At 45.6% G+C, this 16,177-nt stretch overlaps 1 protein-coding gene across 2 annotated transcripts in view; it reads left to right on the forward strand.

The window, feature by feature from the left end:
- Nucleotides 1-16,177, forward strand: part of adgra2 (adhesion G protein-coupled receptor A2) — a 44,224-nt gene that overhangs the window by 13,958 nt on the left and 14,089 nt on the right. For both annotated transcript variants that reach the window (XM_080432332.1, XM_080432333.1), the window contains one exon: nt 4,476-4,547. In XM_080432332.1, the coding sequence (XP_080288458.1) occupies nt 4,476-4,547 (72 nt within the window). The remainder of the gene's footprint in view (nt 1-4,475; nt 4,548-16,177) is intronic.

Below are 16,177 nucleotides of genomic sequence, written 5' to 3' on the forward strand. Positions count from 1 at the left end.
TTTGAACTGTTTGGTTGCTACTATATATGTCTATGAAATTAATTCAAGGACCCCAACGGAAACAAGTCCGCAAGGACTTTTTTGGTCGGACCTTTTAGTCAAAAGTATTATAAATGTGTTTTGTTGTTGTTTTACTTTATTTTGCCTAATAAAAATGTCAATCAATCAATCAATCAATCATGTGACATGATATGAGGTAAAAGACAACATAAGCAACTTTATTGTCACATCACAGGTTTACAGGTGTGTGTGAAATTTGTTTTTGTGCAAAAAAAAAGAAAGAAGACTACAGTATAAGGACTTCACATCCTTAACCTGTTTTATTATAATGCCAACGAATACAGTGCTTGATTCACCCCATTTATTTACTCTAACATGACATAATATTCTACAGTCTCAAAGGAAACGGGTGCCTTAGTTTGACCTGGCTCTTTTCATCTTATTTCCATCTTTTTTAACTTGATGTAAATGCATTTGGTCACTTCTTTAATGTGGCCCTGGGACCTGACACAAGGCCCTGTGTTTTACGTAAATTAGATGGATTGAATTAGTCTTCCTGATTTCTGATATGCCTTTGTCGTCTGAAAGGGTGAATGAAGGCTGCTAATGCAGCTCAGAGATAACTTAGATCATCTGGATTGAGTTAGCATGCTATCATGCCATATACAGCACAGCTGATTGTATTTTGGTGCACATATTCGATCTGCCATCTGACCTGTCACTTATGTCGCATCAATAGAAGCCATTCAAGGGAGGGGACATAAGTGATTTTTCCCCAAGCAGACGTCAGGCCTGTAAGCAACGTGTCCTCCTATGATTAAAGAGCTAGTCATCTTCTTTGCTTGTGAAGCCCTGTTAACCTTTGTATGCTCCGGTGATAAAGTGACACTCTCTCATGTCCCTGTGCCCCTCACTCTTGCCTTCCACCTGCCCGTGGACACTGCTCTGTCTGTCTTAAGGCTGTCCAGGAAGTGCTCTCACTGCGACCCCTGACCTTTGTCAGCCGGGTTCTGAATAAACAGCTAATTGGCTGGGTTTCCTGTTTAGCCTGATGGGAGCGTTCGACTATTTCTGTCTGTTTACAGAGCTCTTGCCTCGCTCTCTTTCTCAGGAGTTGTACTCTGCGTTGTTTATGAAAGAACAATGTCCTGTCCTACAAGTGTGCTCCAAACATCAGAGATACACAACAGAGGCTTAGGGGATATTACTAATGTCCAGCCTCTTCGGCTTCCCCTTTGCCTTTCCTGGAAATCAGTGTGTCTGGAAATGATGTTTTTTCTGCAGGGGGCTTCAATGAGCTTGATTTGTGATCTTTGTTTATTTGTGAAAGTCAGCTCCTCACGTTGTTCTGCACAAAGCAAGCTAATTGTTGAATTGTTAAACATTTACTATACGTAGCCTATACATTACACACTGTAGGCAAACACACACACACACACACGCACGCACGCACGCACGCACGCACGCACGCACGCACGCACGCACGCACGCACGCACGCACGCACGCACGCACGCACGCACGCACGCACGCACGCACGCACGCACACACGCACACACGCACACACTGGTCACACAGGTACAAACACATGTAGACACCCCTTGGCCTAATAGCTTTCTTTCTGCATAATAAGCTTAGGCAAAAAGGGACTGTATCTAACTGTATCTGTATCTAAACTGTCTGTATTGAATTAAACAGCTTGTTTCTTTGCCAGACGTGACTTTCTCCTCCTCTCCTATCTGTATTGAATTATTCAGGCAGTTCCGGATCTTCTGGAGCTTTCATCTCAGGCCTGCATCCAGTTATAGCAAAGATACTGTGCCCAACTCGAGCGTGAGACCTTAGGTCCGTGTGTCATAGGTTCAAATTCAGGCTAAGTCCTGTGAGGACCAGGATACTGATGAGTCTGCATTCGTATAATTTCAACAAACAAAGAAGGCTGCTCCCAAAAGACAATGCTTGTGCTTTTAGTTTAATTTTTTGACAGTTTTATCTAGATTTGATGGAAAAGATTGGAGGTGGAAAAGTTTCTCTGAAAGCTAAATCAAAGACTCTAATCTATGATGTAATGGAGACAGTTTATGGAGCTGCTCCATTCATAAATATTTTGAGAATGATATACTGTACGGGCACTGTAGCCATAACTGTTTTTTTTATATACTGGGGATGCAGCCTTGTTTGATATGCCGGGGATGCAGGCTGGTTCACTCAAATAGACCTTCCTGAGAAGGTATCTGGATTTCAACACAATCGTATTCCTCCGTTCATTTTGGGAACAGTGCGTAGAGCAGTGCTTTTCAAAGTAGGGGCCACCATGGGGAAGGAACAGAAAATGGAGGGAAAAAATATAAAACATAATGAAAAAAATCTATAAATAAAAAATATTTATGTAAGGGAACTCTGGAGCTCTCTGCTGGAACTGTTGCCCCCACGACCTGACTCTGATATATATATATATATATATATATATATATATATATATACACACACACACACACACACACACACACACACACACACACATACACACACTGCCCTGCCCATCTGCCTCACTGTTGGCTGGCCGGCAGCCTTCACCCTTCAGTAGTTGGCTGCCGGTGCAGGCCGTCAGGCCAACTTGTTACACCACCTGAGATTATGGGTTTGGGGGAGTATTAAATGACCTCTCATTGCAACCTCTCTCTCTCTTTCCTCCCCTGAGACAGGACCTTTTTGGTGGAATCCGATCTACAAGCTCACAACATGCGTTTTTGGCAAATATTCCCTCAGAATATAGGGATGCTAGGGTTCAAGTGGTCAATGTAAAAAATGCCAGGGGGGCTAATTGGAAAGGAACAGAAAAAAGATTTGGAGGCCCCCCTGTCGTAACTCTGAGACCTCGGTCCTGGACCCCCTGTTGAAGACCCATGATGATTTACAGTGTAATCCAGAGACACAAAAACAATATGAGATTTTAACTGAGTAGACAATCTTTCCACTGCTCCTTGTACTAAGCATAAGTTGTACTTATGTATACATGATGACCTGGATTTTGTGATTATTATTCAGTGAAGTTGCCACAATGGAAAAGTAGCTACTGGCCAGTGTGTCCCCATATACCAGGGCTGGGTGATTAAATCTGGTCATTAAGTGTTTTGGAAGGCGTAGAGCTGAAGGCAGTGTTTTTATTGATGTGGCAGGAAGCACGGGGGGGGGGGGCTCAACTGCTGCTGCTGATTCTGTAAATCTCACAGACTGTTCACAGTCAGCCCCCTATTTTAAAGGCAACACACATACCCACATATATACACACACAAACACACACGGCGCTACTCTTTTGATTGAAAACACACTTCATCTCACAAACAGCCCATTAAGCGGCGTGGGGTTGGGGGGTGGGGGGTGATGTTAGACTGGAGGGAAGTGTTAATGACGGCTGGCTGTCGCCTGCACAGGGGCCCCTGCGCTAAGTTGGCTCCCTGCTGAGGGCGCAGGGATCACAGAGACACACTCAGCCGACCTGACAGGGACGGACACATGGGTGTATATGGGCTGGCAGCCCAAAAGACATCCATTACTAGGGTGTGTGTGTGTGTGTGTGTGTGTGTGTGTGTGTGTCACAGGCAGTGTGAAACTGTGTTATGTACTGTACAGCTATCCTAGTCTGCGCCCTCTGAACTGACTCTGAACTGACAACATCTAGTCCCTTTGGGCGGGTCGATTACTGTAAATACCATTTCCCATGATCCCCTGTCTGAGAGAGCAATCTCAATTTCGGGCCAAGTCCGTTCTGGACCTCTGAGCTCCTCTTGTCCGATAAGAGGCCTATAAAGCCAAATGATTTGCCAGTAGGGAAAGAGTTAATTGAAATGACTCGCGCTGATGTTCGTTTGATGTGGACACTGTTCTTTTGATGTAAAAAAAAACAAACAAGGATCTGAAATCATTATCGTGATTACAGCTTCCCTGCTTTCCCCTCCTAATCTTAATCAGCCATTCAGACGTTAGGATTAATTGGAAACAGCTTACTTTCAGCTAAATGACTCTAGCCATGCTCATCCCATGTGTAAATGCGCTACACCAACAGGATAATTATAACAGGATTAATATCCTCTTGTGAGTCTCTTATAGCAAGTTTAGCTAAATTGTCTCCCAGACTTCCCTCTCCTTCACCGGCTGATCTGAAGCTCATTGAAGACAGTAATTTCACTCATTTGAGTTGAGCAAAAGTAATGTGCAATTTACAGTATTTGGGACGGAAAGATGGCTTCCTAATTAGACAACCCATTACAAGAATCTTTGCCGAATTCATGCAAACAAAGTGTCCATTACCAGCTATGCACTGCTGAAGTGTCCAAGACATGATTCATGGTACAGTACACTCACTTTGGAGGAGAGCAGCAGCCAAATGCTTGAAATACCAATGTAATATGACTGGTTCATTTCAAACCTGGTGGAGTTTCTCTAACGATTTTCTGGTTTCTGATTTTTTTTACAGAATACTGAGCCACAACAAAATTCGAGTTCTACAAAATGGATCCTTCATTGGACTTTTTGCTCTGGATAAACTGTGAGTACAACTTCTCCTTCTCAATCATCCCATGTCTTTATCATGTTTCTAACTGTAGACAATGAAATGTCATGTCAATTGTTTGACAGCGTTATATACCCTTGGCACCCTGTGGATGTTTATTTCACTTGGCTCCACAGCACCTGTAGAGAAAGACGAGCATGGTATCAGTGGGATCTAAGCATCTCTGTGTTCATCTATCCCATGGGCAGCCTTCCAACAGGGAGGACGAAACACTTTAGAATGACTATCCCAGAGTTATGTGGAACAGGTTGTATAATTACACCACAATCCATCAGTATCAGGGAAACCCCAGTCCACAGGACAAGATGAGGCGATATCTGGGAGGACATGAGAGTTGGCAGCTTTGCATGTAACTCACAGACGGTACATCCCTCCTCACAAGGATTCATCGTCTCCTTTAGTGTGGAGGCTATTTTATTTATTTTATTCTTTAAGGTGTTATTTTGCGTCTATAATGGTCAGTTTTGGGGGCAATGCAGAGATGGGTCATGCTCCCAGCTACAGCAGCCAAAGCAGCCCACAATAGTCACACATCTGTTGCGCAACAGAGTTGCCCTCTCATAACACTCCTGTTTGTCAATACTTTGCAGAGTTCAGTGGTTTCAGTGGCTTTCTATTGAATCAGTAACAGTAACTCTGTGAAGTGCACTTCACTTGTCAGCATCAGAGCACAAATAGTAAGGCATGAGCCACATTGATTGATTGATGTGTGTGTGTGTGTGTGTGTGTGTGTGTGTGTGTGTGTGTGTGTGTGTGTGTGTGTGTGTGTGTGTGTGTGTGTGTGTGTGTGTGTGTGTGTGTGTGTGTGTGTGTGTGTGTGTGTGTGTGTGTGTGTGTGTGTGTGCGTGCGTGCGTGCGTGCGTGCGTGCGTGTGTGCGTGCGTGCGTGTGCTCGTGCGTGCGTGTGTGCGTGCGGGTTTTAAAGGGACATGCAGAGTGACAGTATGGTGATTTAATGTTTCATGATTTAGTGGTAAATTCCCCCAAATCCTGATTGATTGAATGAATGTCTGTTGTTTTTACACTTACAGTATATCCACAAAAGGACACTTTCTGGTAGCCAACGATAAACATGGAGCAGCGTTTGTAGTCAGCATACTGTAGATGTCAGTCTGGGAATCATGCGTTTTTGTTGTTGGTTTTTTAAGGAGGGGGATGGGTTACGCTTAAAAACATATTAGTTCCACATGCCGTGTAGAGCTGCCTTGCCTGCCACCCATGAAGTTAACAAGCTTCTCAAAAATGGTGGAAGAAAGAAAAATATGGTAATTTTCCTCAGTTGTTAGCTTGTTAGTGCCTACCTACTGGAGCTTTCACCAGACATGCCAGTTCAGAAAAAAAGAGCAAACTTTGCTGAAATTGCTGTTTTTATGTCTGCCATGTGAGAAGCAGGGGGGAAATATTTTCAAGGCCAGGTTCTCACCACCCACAAACATTAGTGCTGCCCTTGAGCAGCGATGGCTTTGCAACTTTGTCAAATAAGATATTCACCCAGGAACTTGCCTTTGATATGATTTATCATAATCTTGGAAGTAGATATTTTACTGAAAGAATAAAATGGCCTCAGCAGACTTATAGCTTGAAGTGTATGTTTGATGTAAAATGAGCTGATATTGCTTGTTTTTGTAAGTGCAGACAAGGCTCCCTGGAGTGCCATGGGGTTAGCAGGTCAGGTAACCTGAGCTTACCCACTAACTGGCCCTTGTACCTGGAACAGTGGTAAAATCAGCAGGGGGGGAGGGGCGGAGCCATATTGGAGGCCTGTGATAAAGAACTGGCAGAGATGGAGAATAGAACCCCCACCACCTGACCTCAAAATATACACGGGACGAGTAAGAACGAGCACGCACGCACGCACGCACGCACGCACGCACGCACGCACGCACGCACGCACGCACGCACGCACGCACACACGCACACACGCACACACGCACACACACACACACACACACGCACCGCACGCGCACACACACACACACACACACACACACACACACTCTCTCACGCACACACGTGTGCACGCACATATACAAAGTTGTTCTCTTGTTTTTTTGTGTTTATTTGGGGTTCAGGAGGAGATTATGTGTGGCATTTGACCTTTGACTGTATAGTGTTCTTGGGTTCAATCCAGAAAGAGAAGCCGTCAACTTGTTGGTGCCAGCTAATGGGCTCTATACACACACATGCACGTGCGTCCGCGTGTGCATGTGCATGTGCACACACACACACACACACACACACACACACACACACACACACACACACACACACACACACCCCCAGCCCCAGCCACACAAACATAAACACACCAGTACACACTAGGCATACGGTGTGGAGCCATGGGTGGGTGTGTGTCTGGTGTAAGAAGGGCGTATTGTAAATCACGCAGGCCTCATTTCACTCCTCTGCTCCAACCTCGACTGGCCCTCTGACACACTGCAGTGGAGGTCTGCTCACTCATCCTGACTTCACCACCCTTTAATTGAGCCCCTCACAGCTTAAAATTACCTCTGAGCTCATTGGGAAAATTGCCGTCTGATGGGAAATACGCCACATTGAAATTCATCAGCGTAATGATGGGTGGGTTGATGTGTTTTATAACCCTGACCGAATGAAAGCCAAGGGGAAGTAGGACGAGTTGTGCCGAAGATGTCAGAATTTGTTTCATTTTATTCTTTGTTTACCTATTATTGTCGTGAGCTCTGTCCACTGCGAAATGTTCTCTTGTATTGTTTTGTCTCCAAAGGCTGTGCATGGTCAACTGTTCAGGTCTGCTCATTGTTTCCAGCGTGTTGTCTACATGTGCTTGTCATTTGGAGCGGTGGTGAACAGTTACTCATATTATGTGGTCAGTGCTGTAATCAAAGGCCAGCCCACTAGGGCTGAGTAAACACACATCAGGGAATTACGCTGCAGCCCCTCCCCTTCGTGACGAGGATAAACAAAGTCTCCTTTACTGACTCCAATAGACACTCTCACTGTCGGACACTCCATTTGGGTTGCAGCTTCAGTGCATATCTCAGTGTGTATGCTTGTGTCCTATTATGGACATCCTCAGTTCTCTCTGCCTAATGTCCATTGGAGACGTTTTAAACAGGACTCGTAGCCGTCTGTGGAACACATGCACTCACTGTATGTACGTACGTATGTACACACACACACACACACACACACACACACACACACACACACACACACACACACACACACACACACACACACACACACACACACACACACACGCACGCAATAGACAAAATACAAGATACACACTCACAGGCATGCAACATGTAGACAGAACACACACACACACACGCACATATTTTTTTTTTGTTGAAATGTATTTATTGTGTACGAATAAATACGCACACCAAACGCACACCAAAATCCTTATGGTGGTGCCGGCCAACGGCAGAATAAACTAAATAGTGGTCTTCAAGAGACAAGAAGGTGGCCGCACACACTGGTAGCCAAAGTGTCAATATTTTATTGGAGTAAACAAACCAACATTTCGGGCAGGTAACTGCCTTCTTCAGGGTATCGAAATGTATTTATTGAACATTTCTGGCACAGGATGCCATCCTCAAGACTCAACACAAATATAAAACATTTTTTTAAATTGCGATATTCCTATTCACAATACATGTAGAGTAGACAATCACGCACGCACGCACGCACGCACGCACGCACGCACGCACGCACGCACGCACACACGCACGCACAAACAAACAAACAAACAAACAAAAAAAACACACACACAGACCAGATGTCTATAGAGAGTTGAATAGAGTGTGATCTAGTGTTGTTAGTGTGAGAACACAGCTCTGGGGCAGGCCACCGTCCTCCAGGCTCAGGCCCAGACAGTGGACTGATCCACACAGTTAGCCCTTTCATTGGGGCAAGCCTCCTCAAAGGCACTATTGCCTTCATAACCTGCCAAACCACCCAAGTGCAGAGGAGCAATTTAGCCTTGTTTGTTTTGCCCTCTTTTACTGGACTACTGTGTTTTTGTAGCTCTTTATTTTTTCTAAGGCATGCCCTCCAACAGCTACACTGGGATCTTGGCATTGCTCATGTTGTTCCAACTATGGGGATGGAGCACCAGTGGAATCATACCTGGAGTCCAACAGAGTTAGCTTTTTGCCAAATGGTCGTTTGTACCATCAAGCTTTCCTCATTAAACGGATTTGTGTACACCCCTCATACATGACACCTATCACACTCACACACGCACACCCTGACACATGTGCACGCACGCGCACACGTGCACGCACACTCACACATGAAGACAACCATATACTGTACATGTGCACCTATTTGGGTACCTCCACCTCATGTGCACACCCTTTCTGATGGGAGCTGACGCAGTCGGGCCCTAACGAGGCCGGCCCACTAATGAGCCGGGACCTTTATGAGTTGTGGACAGATCCCAGCAGCCTGTCCTGCACTGATTTGAGGCGAGGTAATGAGAATAACGAGCAAGTATGAGGGGCTCAGGCACTCTGGCTCTTGTCCAACTGGGCCCCACTGCACCATGGGACACAGGACAGGCAGGGCACAAGAGGCCCTCATTACCCGGCCTGTTCGCCCAATGGAGAGAGAGAGAGTGAGCCCAGGGAGGAGAGAGCGAGAGCAGAGGGCACTGAAGGTAATGGACGAGGGAGCACTAGGGGTATTGCTCTGGACAGGTTCAGAAAGGAGGAGCTAGGTTTTTGTGGTCCTGACTGGCAAGAGGCGAGAGGTGTTGGCAGCCGGATAGACATTGTCAATGAGAGAACCTGACATGATGTCTGCAGTATGTGTCTTTGTCTGACAGGGGTCCTTTTCCACTTTTAGCTGGGGGTAAGATGAGTAACTGTGCTACTATGGTGGTACAGTATGTACAGTGAATTCCATGCCTAGTTCCAGACCATTTTTAAACACTTCCTGTTTTGTTAAAGCCACTTCATTCAAGAGCAGGAAATACACACTTGTTTGTGATTTATGTTGGTTAAGGGACAAGAATGCAGGGATGTTTGTGCTGAAACCTGCAACCAATAAGTCAGAAAGGGCATGAGAATTATGCAGATGTAGAGTGATTTAATGAAAAAACTCAAAATAACTGCCCATATTAGAAGAAGGGAAAAATAGTATCCCTATTTATATCTCTTGCTATTCATATCATAGATATGGAAATATCTGTTACTGTCCAACATACTGGGCCTCATTCATACGCATTTGTCTTGATGGTATCTGTAATAGAAAGACATTCTGGAGTTTTTGCCTGCGTCTTGCTGAAACAGACCTTGAAATTGCCTCTGCCATTCTGAGCAGTTGGGGTTAGGAACTAGGCCAACTTAAACAACTTTACCATCTGACACAGGGGAAGTGGAGCCGAGATGGCTAAAGATGGTATGATGGTCGCTGGAGGGGGGGGAGAGAGAGAGAGAGAGAGAGAGAGAGAGGGGGGGGGGGGGAGAACACTCCTGCAGTTACCTTTATATAAAGCTGAGGTTGTTTTCCTAGGGTGGGAGATGAACATTATTTCCACAGAGACTAAGCGAATTACATTGATGGAAGTGGAAATAAAGCAGAGGTGGGCATTACTATGCCATGTAAATGGAGTGGTAAGTGTGTGGACATGGCTAGGAGCCCTTCTGTCTAGACCAGTCTGGCAGAACAAGGTTCAAATTCTACCGGCCTACTCTCTACTCTCTACTCTCTACTCTCTACTCTCTACTCTCTACTACTCAAAGCTATCCTGAAATAGAGGCTCTGGACAGCTGTGATGTCTACACACGGGACTCTCATTTGTACCCCTCCAAATGCCAAACAAATGAACATTTGTGTTGGTGTGTTTTCCTGCACACGCCATTTAAGAAACGGTCACCTAATGAGAGTGCAGGACATAAGGGGTGGAGTGGGTGAGGAAGGGGTTAAGCGTACTTGAGAATGGAAACAGAACGGAGTGTGCGTGTGTGTGTGTGTGTGTGTGTGTGTGTGTGTGTGTGTGTGTGTGTGTGTGTGTGTGTGTGTGTGTGTGTGTGTGTGTGTGTGTGTGTGTGTGTGTGTGTGTGTGTGTGTGTGTGTGTGTGTGTGTGTGTGTGTGTGTGTGTGTGTGTGTGTGTGTACGGGGGGGTACTGTTGGAGTTGATAGACTCCAGATGTGTCTTTGAGATAAACTGAAGGAACGGGGAGTGTTTGTATTGTGAGCTTAACTCAGTCGTGGCTCTGGGGGTTTATTGAAACGGCGAGCAAGCCTTCTCATGAGCCCATTACCCAAACTGAACGCTTTCGTGTACACCAGTGTTTCACTCGTGCACAACATTTTGGCAAACTTGATATCGTGTCACTGGCCAAGGAGCTGGGGCTCTATGCTCACCTCCCCCACATCCGTTTTCTGCTTTCCTTGCTACATCTCCCCTCTCCCAGCTCACTGTCTCTCTCTCTGTTCCACCCCCTGTTCTCTCTCACTACTAGCCTACAGTACATGCTGTAGTCCACCTACCGGTTGAATGTTTGCCCATTGCCTGCGACTGTCTCTCTTTCCATTGATGGCTTGTATGAAAGGCATTCTTTTCCAGATGCTTCTCTTAGGCAGAGTTGGCCCACTCTCAGCCCGGAATAAAAAAGTATTCCCAAACTACTGTCTATTAGCTCATTGTAAGTGCTGCAACGTGGGCGTACAGCTGTCTTTATTTCTGTCTACATTTCGAACCAATTTTATTGCTTCGCTATATTTTTTCATATTTTATGAGGTTTTTATGAGATACTTTGTATCCTTCTGTTTGAATTATTCTACAGACTACAGCCTGCAAAGATGGGATTTTGAGTATTTTGACAAGTGTGTAAATGTATTGAGATCGAGACGACTGACTATTGGTCTGTTATTGTGATGACCTGTTTGTCTAGATCCCAGTGTATGTAATTGAGGTGTATTGTTTTTGAACATTACGTTTGCTCAATCTTATGTACCTCACATGTAATCAAGCCAGAGGCCAAAACGGGCATCGCCCCCTTCTCTGGTCTGTTCCAGAGCCAGAGCCGTAGTCAATAACAGTCCACGGTTCCAGAGTTTTCCTTGGCAGAATAATCTCCCGCTCCCATTGCAACAGTCTAAAGAAACATATAATCAACCTAGGAAATGTTACACTTCACATAGAAAGTGTATATTGCTATTTCTGTATATCCCTCTTCTAACGAGCGAGCAGTTGAATCCACAGTTTAGATTTCTGTCAGTCATGAGATGAGGGGAGCCGGAGGCCATATTCCTATGAACCAGGTCGTAGCGATGGCAGATGGTGGCGTGAGACTTTCTCAACATTCAAAGGAACGTTATAGGTTTCACCTGACATCAGTATTGAAAGCATTAGGAAAGCATTAGACATAGATATTTTTTATACAAGTACCTTTACTTAATACCTGGAGCAATACGGTAGGTCTTCAGGGCTACAGCTTTGGACAAGCACTGAACGAACTGGTTTCCACTTTCCAGATGCACTCAGACAAAAAATAGATTAGGGATCCAATCTGACAGGAACCAGAACAAGAAAATAAAGCAAATAATCTGTGGAAGGGGCAGGAAAGCAGGAAATTAGTAGAAAAACAAGAGCTCGGCAGATCCTGGTTTCCTGTTTTGGGGTGGGGGGGTGGGGGCGCAGGAGTAGGTTAGGAGCTGTGTTACAGAGCCCCCATTGTGAGCAAGTGTGTTGAGGAGTGGGGAGGTGGGGTCTATGGGGCCATACACAGGGCCAGTTCTGCTCTGCCCCCCGAACCCACCCCACCCTTAAAACCCACCTGCCCCTCCCGACAGGGGAAAGGCAGCTAGTAAAAAATGGAGAAAAAGGAAACTGTAAAAATAAACGAGCAAGGGCCTCTGCGCTAGAGACACCAACTAGACAGGAAATGACACGCGGCACAAAAATGGTCTCCACTGACCTCTTTCGCGAACCAAGGTGCCAGTTAACCACTGGATGCCCCTGGCATTCTTTCTTTGTTCAACTTCAACCTCCATCTACTGAAAATCACCCAAAAATGTATTTTATTATTGGTAAGTGTATCGTGTCCAACAATGAACACAAGTAGCCTATAATGTAGAAAACATGCCAATACTTTCCATAAAAGAAAACATTCCTTAATGGAGTGAAACAGGAAATTCTTGATTCCAGACTGGCGATAATGAGTGGCCATTCCCTGGCTTCAGCCATTCTCCCAGCTCTCCCCTGGCCACGGCCTGAACAATGTCACTGGAACACTCCAGCCCCCTGCCGCTGTGCTGCCTATAATGGAGCACTCCACGTCTGGAGCGCTTTGGAGCCCAGAGCGTAATTATGACCCTCTTGCTGCTCCTACAAGCACGTCGCTCTTCTCTTGCCTGCATGGGGCCCAGGTGCTTGTGGGTTGTCCCCTGTTTCCCCATCCCTTAATAGAAATGACTCTTCAGAGCGAGGAGGACCAGCTCCATTGATGATGAGGAGTGTTGGGAGAAAAAAGACGGTCATAAATGGTAGTCTCTGGTGTTAGGCCCAGCGGAAGCAGACAATGGCTCCCTTTGGGCCGGCGGTGGGTTTCAACTTGCCCCCCCTACAGCGTAGGAGATAAAACACAGCACTCCCAAGGTTATAGCCTTATTGGTTTGAAATTACAGAGGAAATCTGTAATTTGAATGAATCTGGGATCCATCCATCCATCTTCAACCGCTTATCCGGAGTCGGGTCGCGCCTCTGGATAAGCATGCTTGCTTATGTTGATAAGGGATGCATGCATGTTAACTATTTTTGAAACACTTATTTATTGGTATAGGGGAGCATGGGTAGATAATGTGGCAAGTGAGTGAAGTCGCTGCTTCTTGTATGCCAGGTTCATCATAATACCTAAATGTTAACAAGCTTTGTAGTGTCACCCGCCGCCCCATCTGCTAAATATCCTCTTCCTTGGTGAGAGCTGTTGTCATCGCTGTTGAAGCCACTGGACTGTGGAGGTGACGCCAGGGAAAGTGTCTTCTGCCCTAGAGGGCAGAGACAACTCAACACCAGGGTGAGAAGCCTGGTGGAGGCAGGAACCAGGCGCTTACAGTACATTAAGGCAGGAACTTGGTCCTTTAGTTTGAACAAACGTTTAGGCTGGAGCTACAGGGGCCGGCCCCGAGTCTTAAGCAGTAGCAAGAGCTGTAGCTAGCTACATGTTAAGAGCTAGATTTCGGCCCTATTGACTCTAGTGAGCTTCTCCACATTCCCCAGCTTGGTGATAAGAGAGTGTATCAGAGTGGCGGGCTGTTGATATTCTCTGCGCTAAAGCACACATAACTTCACAGGCTGTTTATGAAAGGACAGATTGTAGGAAGTGCAGATGTGTGGTTCATGTACATACTGTTTGGTTGCTTGAAGTGTAAGCTATTTGAAGACTGACACACTGACCAAGGGTTCACCTTTGGAGACTGGAGAGTATTTATGGGTGCCTCCACTGTTTGTCTTGTGGCACGGCGAGTGTGTGAACATGTGTGTGTAAAGCCGAGAGGGATAAAGACAGAATAAGAAACACAGAGTTAGAGACAGACGGTCATCAGAGGGAGGAAGTTGTGGGCAGTGCCCCGCCTTTCATCACTGTGCTAATGAGCCCCGGGACACGCCAGTCCGGAAACTGCAGCATTGTTCTCTCCGCCCTGGTCAACAGATTCAATGCAGCTACTCTCTCACATGCATACAATCAGAATGGGCTACATATGGTGTCACACACACGCACACAAATGCACACACACACACACACACACACGCACACGCACACGCACACGCACACGCACACGCACACACACACACACACACACACACGCACACGCACACGCACACGCACACACACACACACACACACACACACACACACACACACACACACACACATACAGCCATGGCACAGAAGATTGACTCGCTACGCATGCTCAGTGATATCCTTAAAGGGCAAGACCACTTTGTTAGAGGTTTGGGTTGTGTAGTTACCTTGCCATTATGTAACTCCAAAGGTGGACAAGAAATCAAAAATAATTGCTCCATTGATTAGAAATTGATGATCATTCAAAATATGTTCCTCGTTGACTTACATTGTACGCTGAAACAGTTCTCAAAGTCACTCTTTTAGCACGTAAATGGACGCAAACAAAGTTCATTCAGACAATATAGAACCTCACCAAACCCAGTACTGTTTTTTTTTTTAATGAAAATGTTAGCTTCCTGTTGATTTTGCTATTTTTATTTAGAAGAAACCCCGGACTGGATCCGCGGATCCGGATCCGGATCTTCAAATAGTAAAATCAACAGGAAGTTGACATTTTTTATTAAAAAAACTAACAGTACTGGGTTTGGTGATGTTCTATATTCTCTGAATCAGCTTTGTTTGTGTTAGTTTATGTGCTAAAAGAGTGACTTTGAGAGCTGTTTCACCATACAATGTAAGTCAATGAGGAGCATATTTTGAATTATCAATTTCTAATCAATGGAGCAATTATTTTTGATTTGTTGTCCACCTTTGGAGTTACATCATGGCAAGGTAAATACACAACCCAAACCTCTACCAAAGTGGTCTTGCCCTTTAAGCCCGATTCATACTTCGTCGCACGTTGAAAATAGCCGACCTACAGTAAGCTCACAACACGTTGCGGATGCAACGCTTTGTGAGCTTGTAGGTCGGCTATTTTCGGCACACGACACCCTGTTGCGACGGAATATAAATTAGGCTTTAGTGGTCTCTCACATCAGGCCTACACACACACCCCTGAGACACACACATGCACAGTGCACACATATGCACTTACCCCACTCTCTTTGCTACAGTATGCCATTACTCCATTTTACATTTCGGTGTTGACCAAACAATTCAGAAATGCCAAGATAGCACTTTATCTTTTTAGCAACCTTCCACCTCTATAAAGAGCCGTTAAAGTGTTGCAAAATGTTGTGTCAGAGGCTCTGGAATGAGCTCAAGGAGCTAGCCAAGGCTGTCCAAGGATGTCTGCTTCGAGACAAACACATCAGACCTCAGCCTGCTGGTCCCATGCCAGGTAGCTGCTGCACCATCATTATAACATGTCTCCCATCTATAATCCTGATATGAGTGATGGCCCCAAACGTTTGACTAAAACAGGTCCTGACCAACACCAAAACCCCTGATTCTGACTGTGTTCCAACCATACCGCACACACTCAATGTTTCCCCTCTTTTTTTTTCCTGGAAACATTTTACAAAATGATTATTGTGCCCTGATTTGATCAAAAATAGCTCATCTCTTGGACAGACGTCAAGGCTTATGGGTAAGGAGATGTCTGAGGCATGGTGCTGCGCGGTGTGAGGGCGGAATGGTTGGACAAAAAATAAAACAGAAGTCAGATCCCTCGTTGTGGAAAAGAGGAGCAGAAAGTCCCTCGAGGTCCTGCCTACCACAGTGGCGTATACTGGGTAGGACTGGAATGGAGGAAAATGTAGCCTCTGTAAACCATGGTGTTGATGTCTGCAAGCTCCTGTAAGGAAATCCTCCTCTGTGGCCAGTCCTGTGGGAGCAGGCATTTTTCATGCTATGTAGGAACACGGATCGCATTCCAGACCACGTCGGTGCCCTGTCCTCCCGGTTGATAGCCATTTG

This window comes from Gymnoscopelus braueri (genome assembly GCF_963280865.1).
Source record: "Gymnoscopelus braueri genome assembly, chromosome: 7".
Taxonomy (NCBI): domain Eukaryota; kingdom Metazoa; phylum Chordata; class Actinopteri; order Myctophiformes; family Myctophidae; genus Gymnoscopelus; species Gymnoscopelus braueri.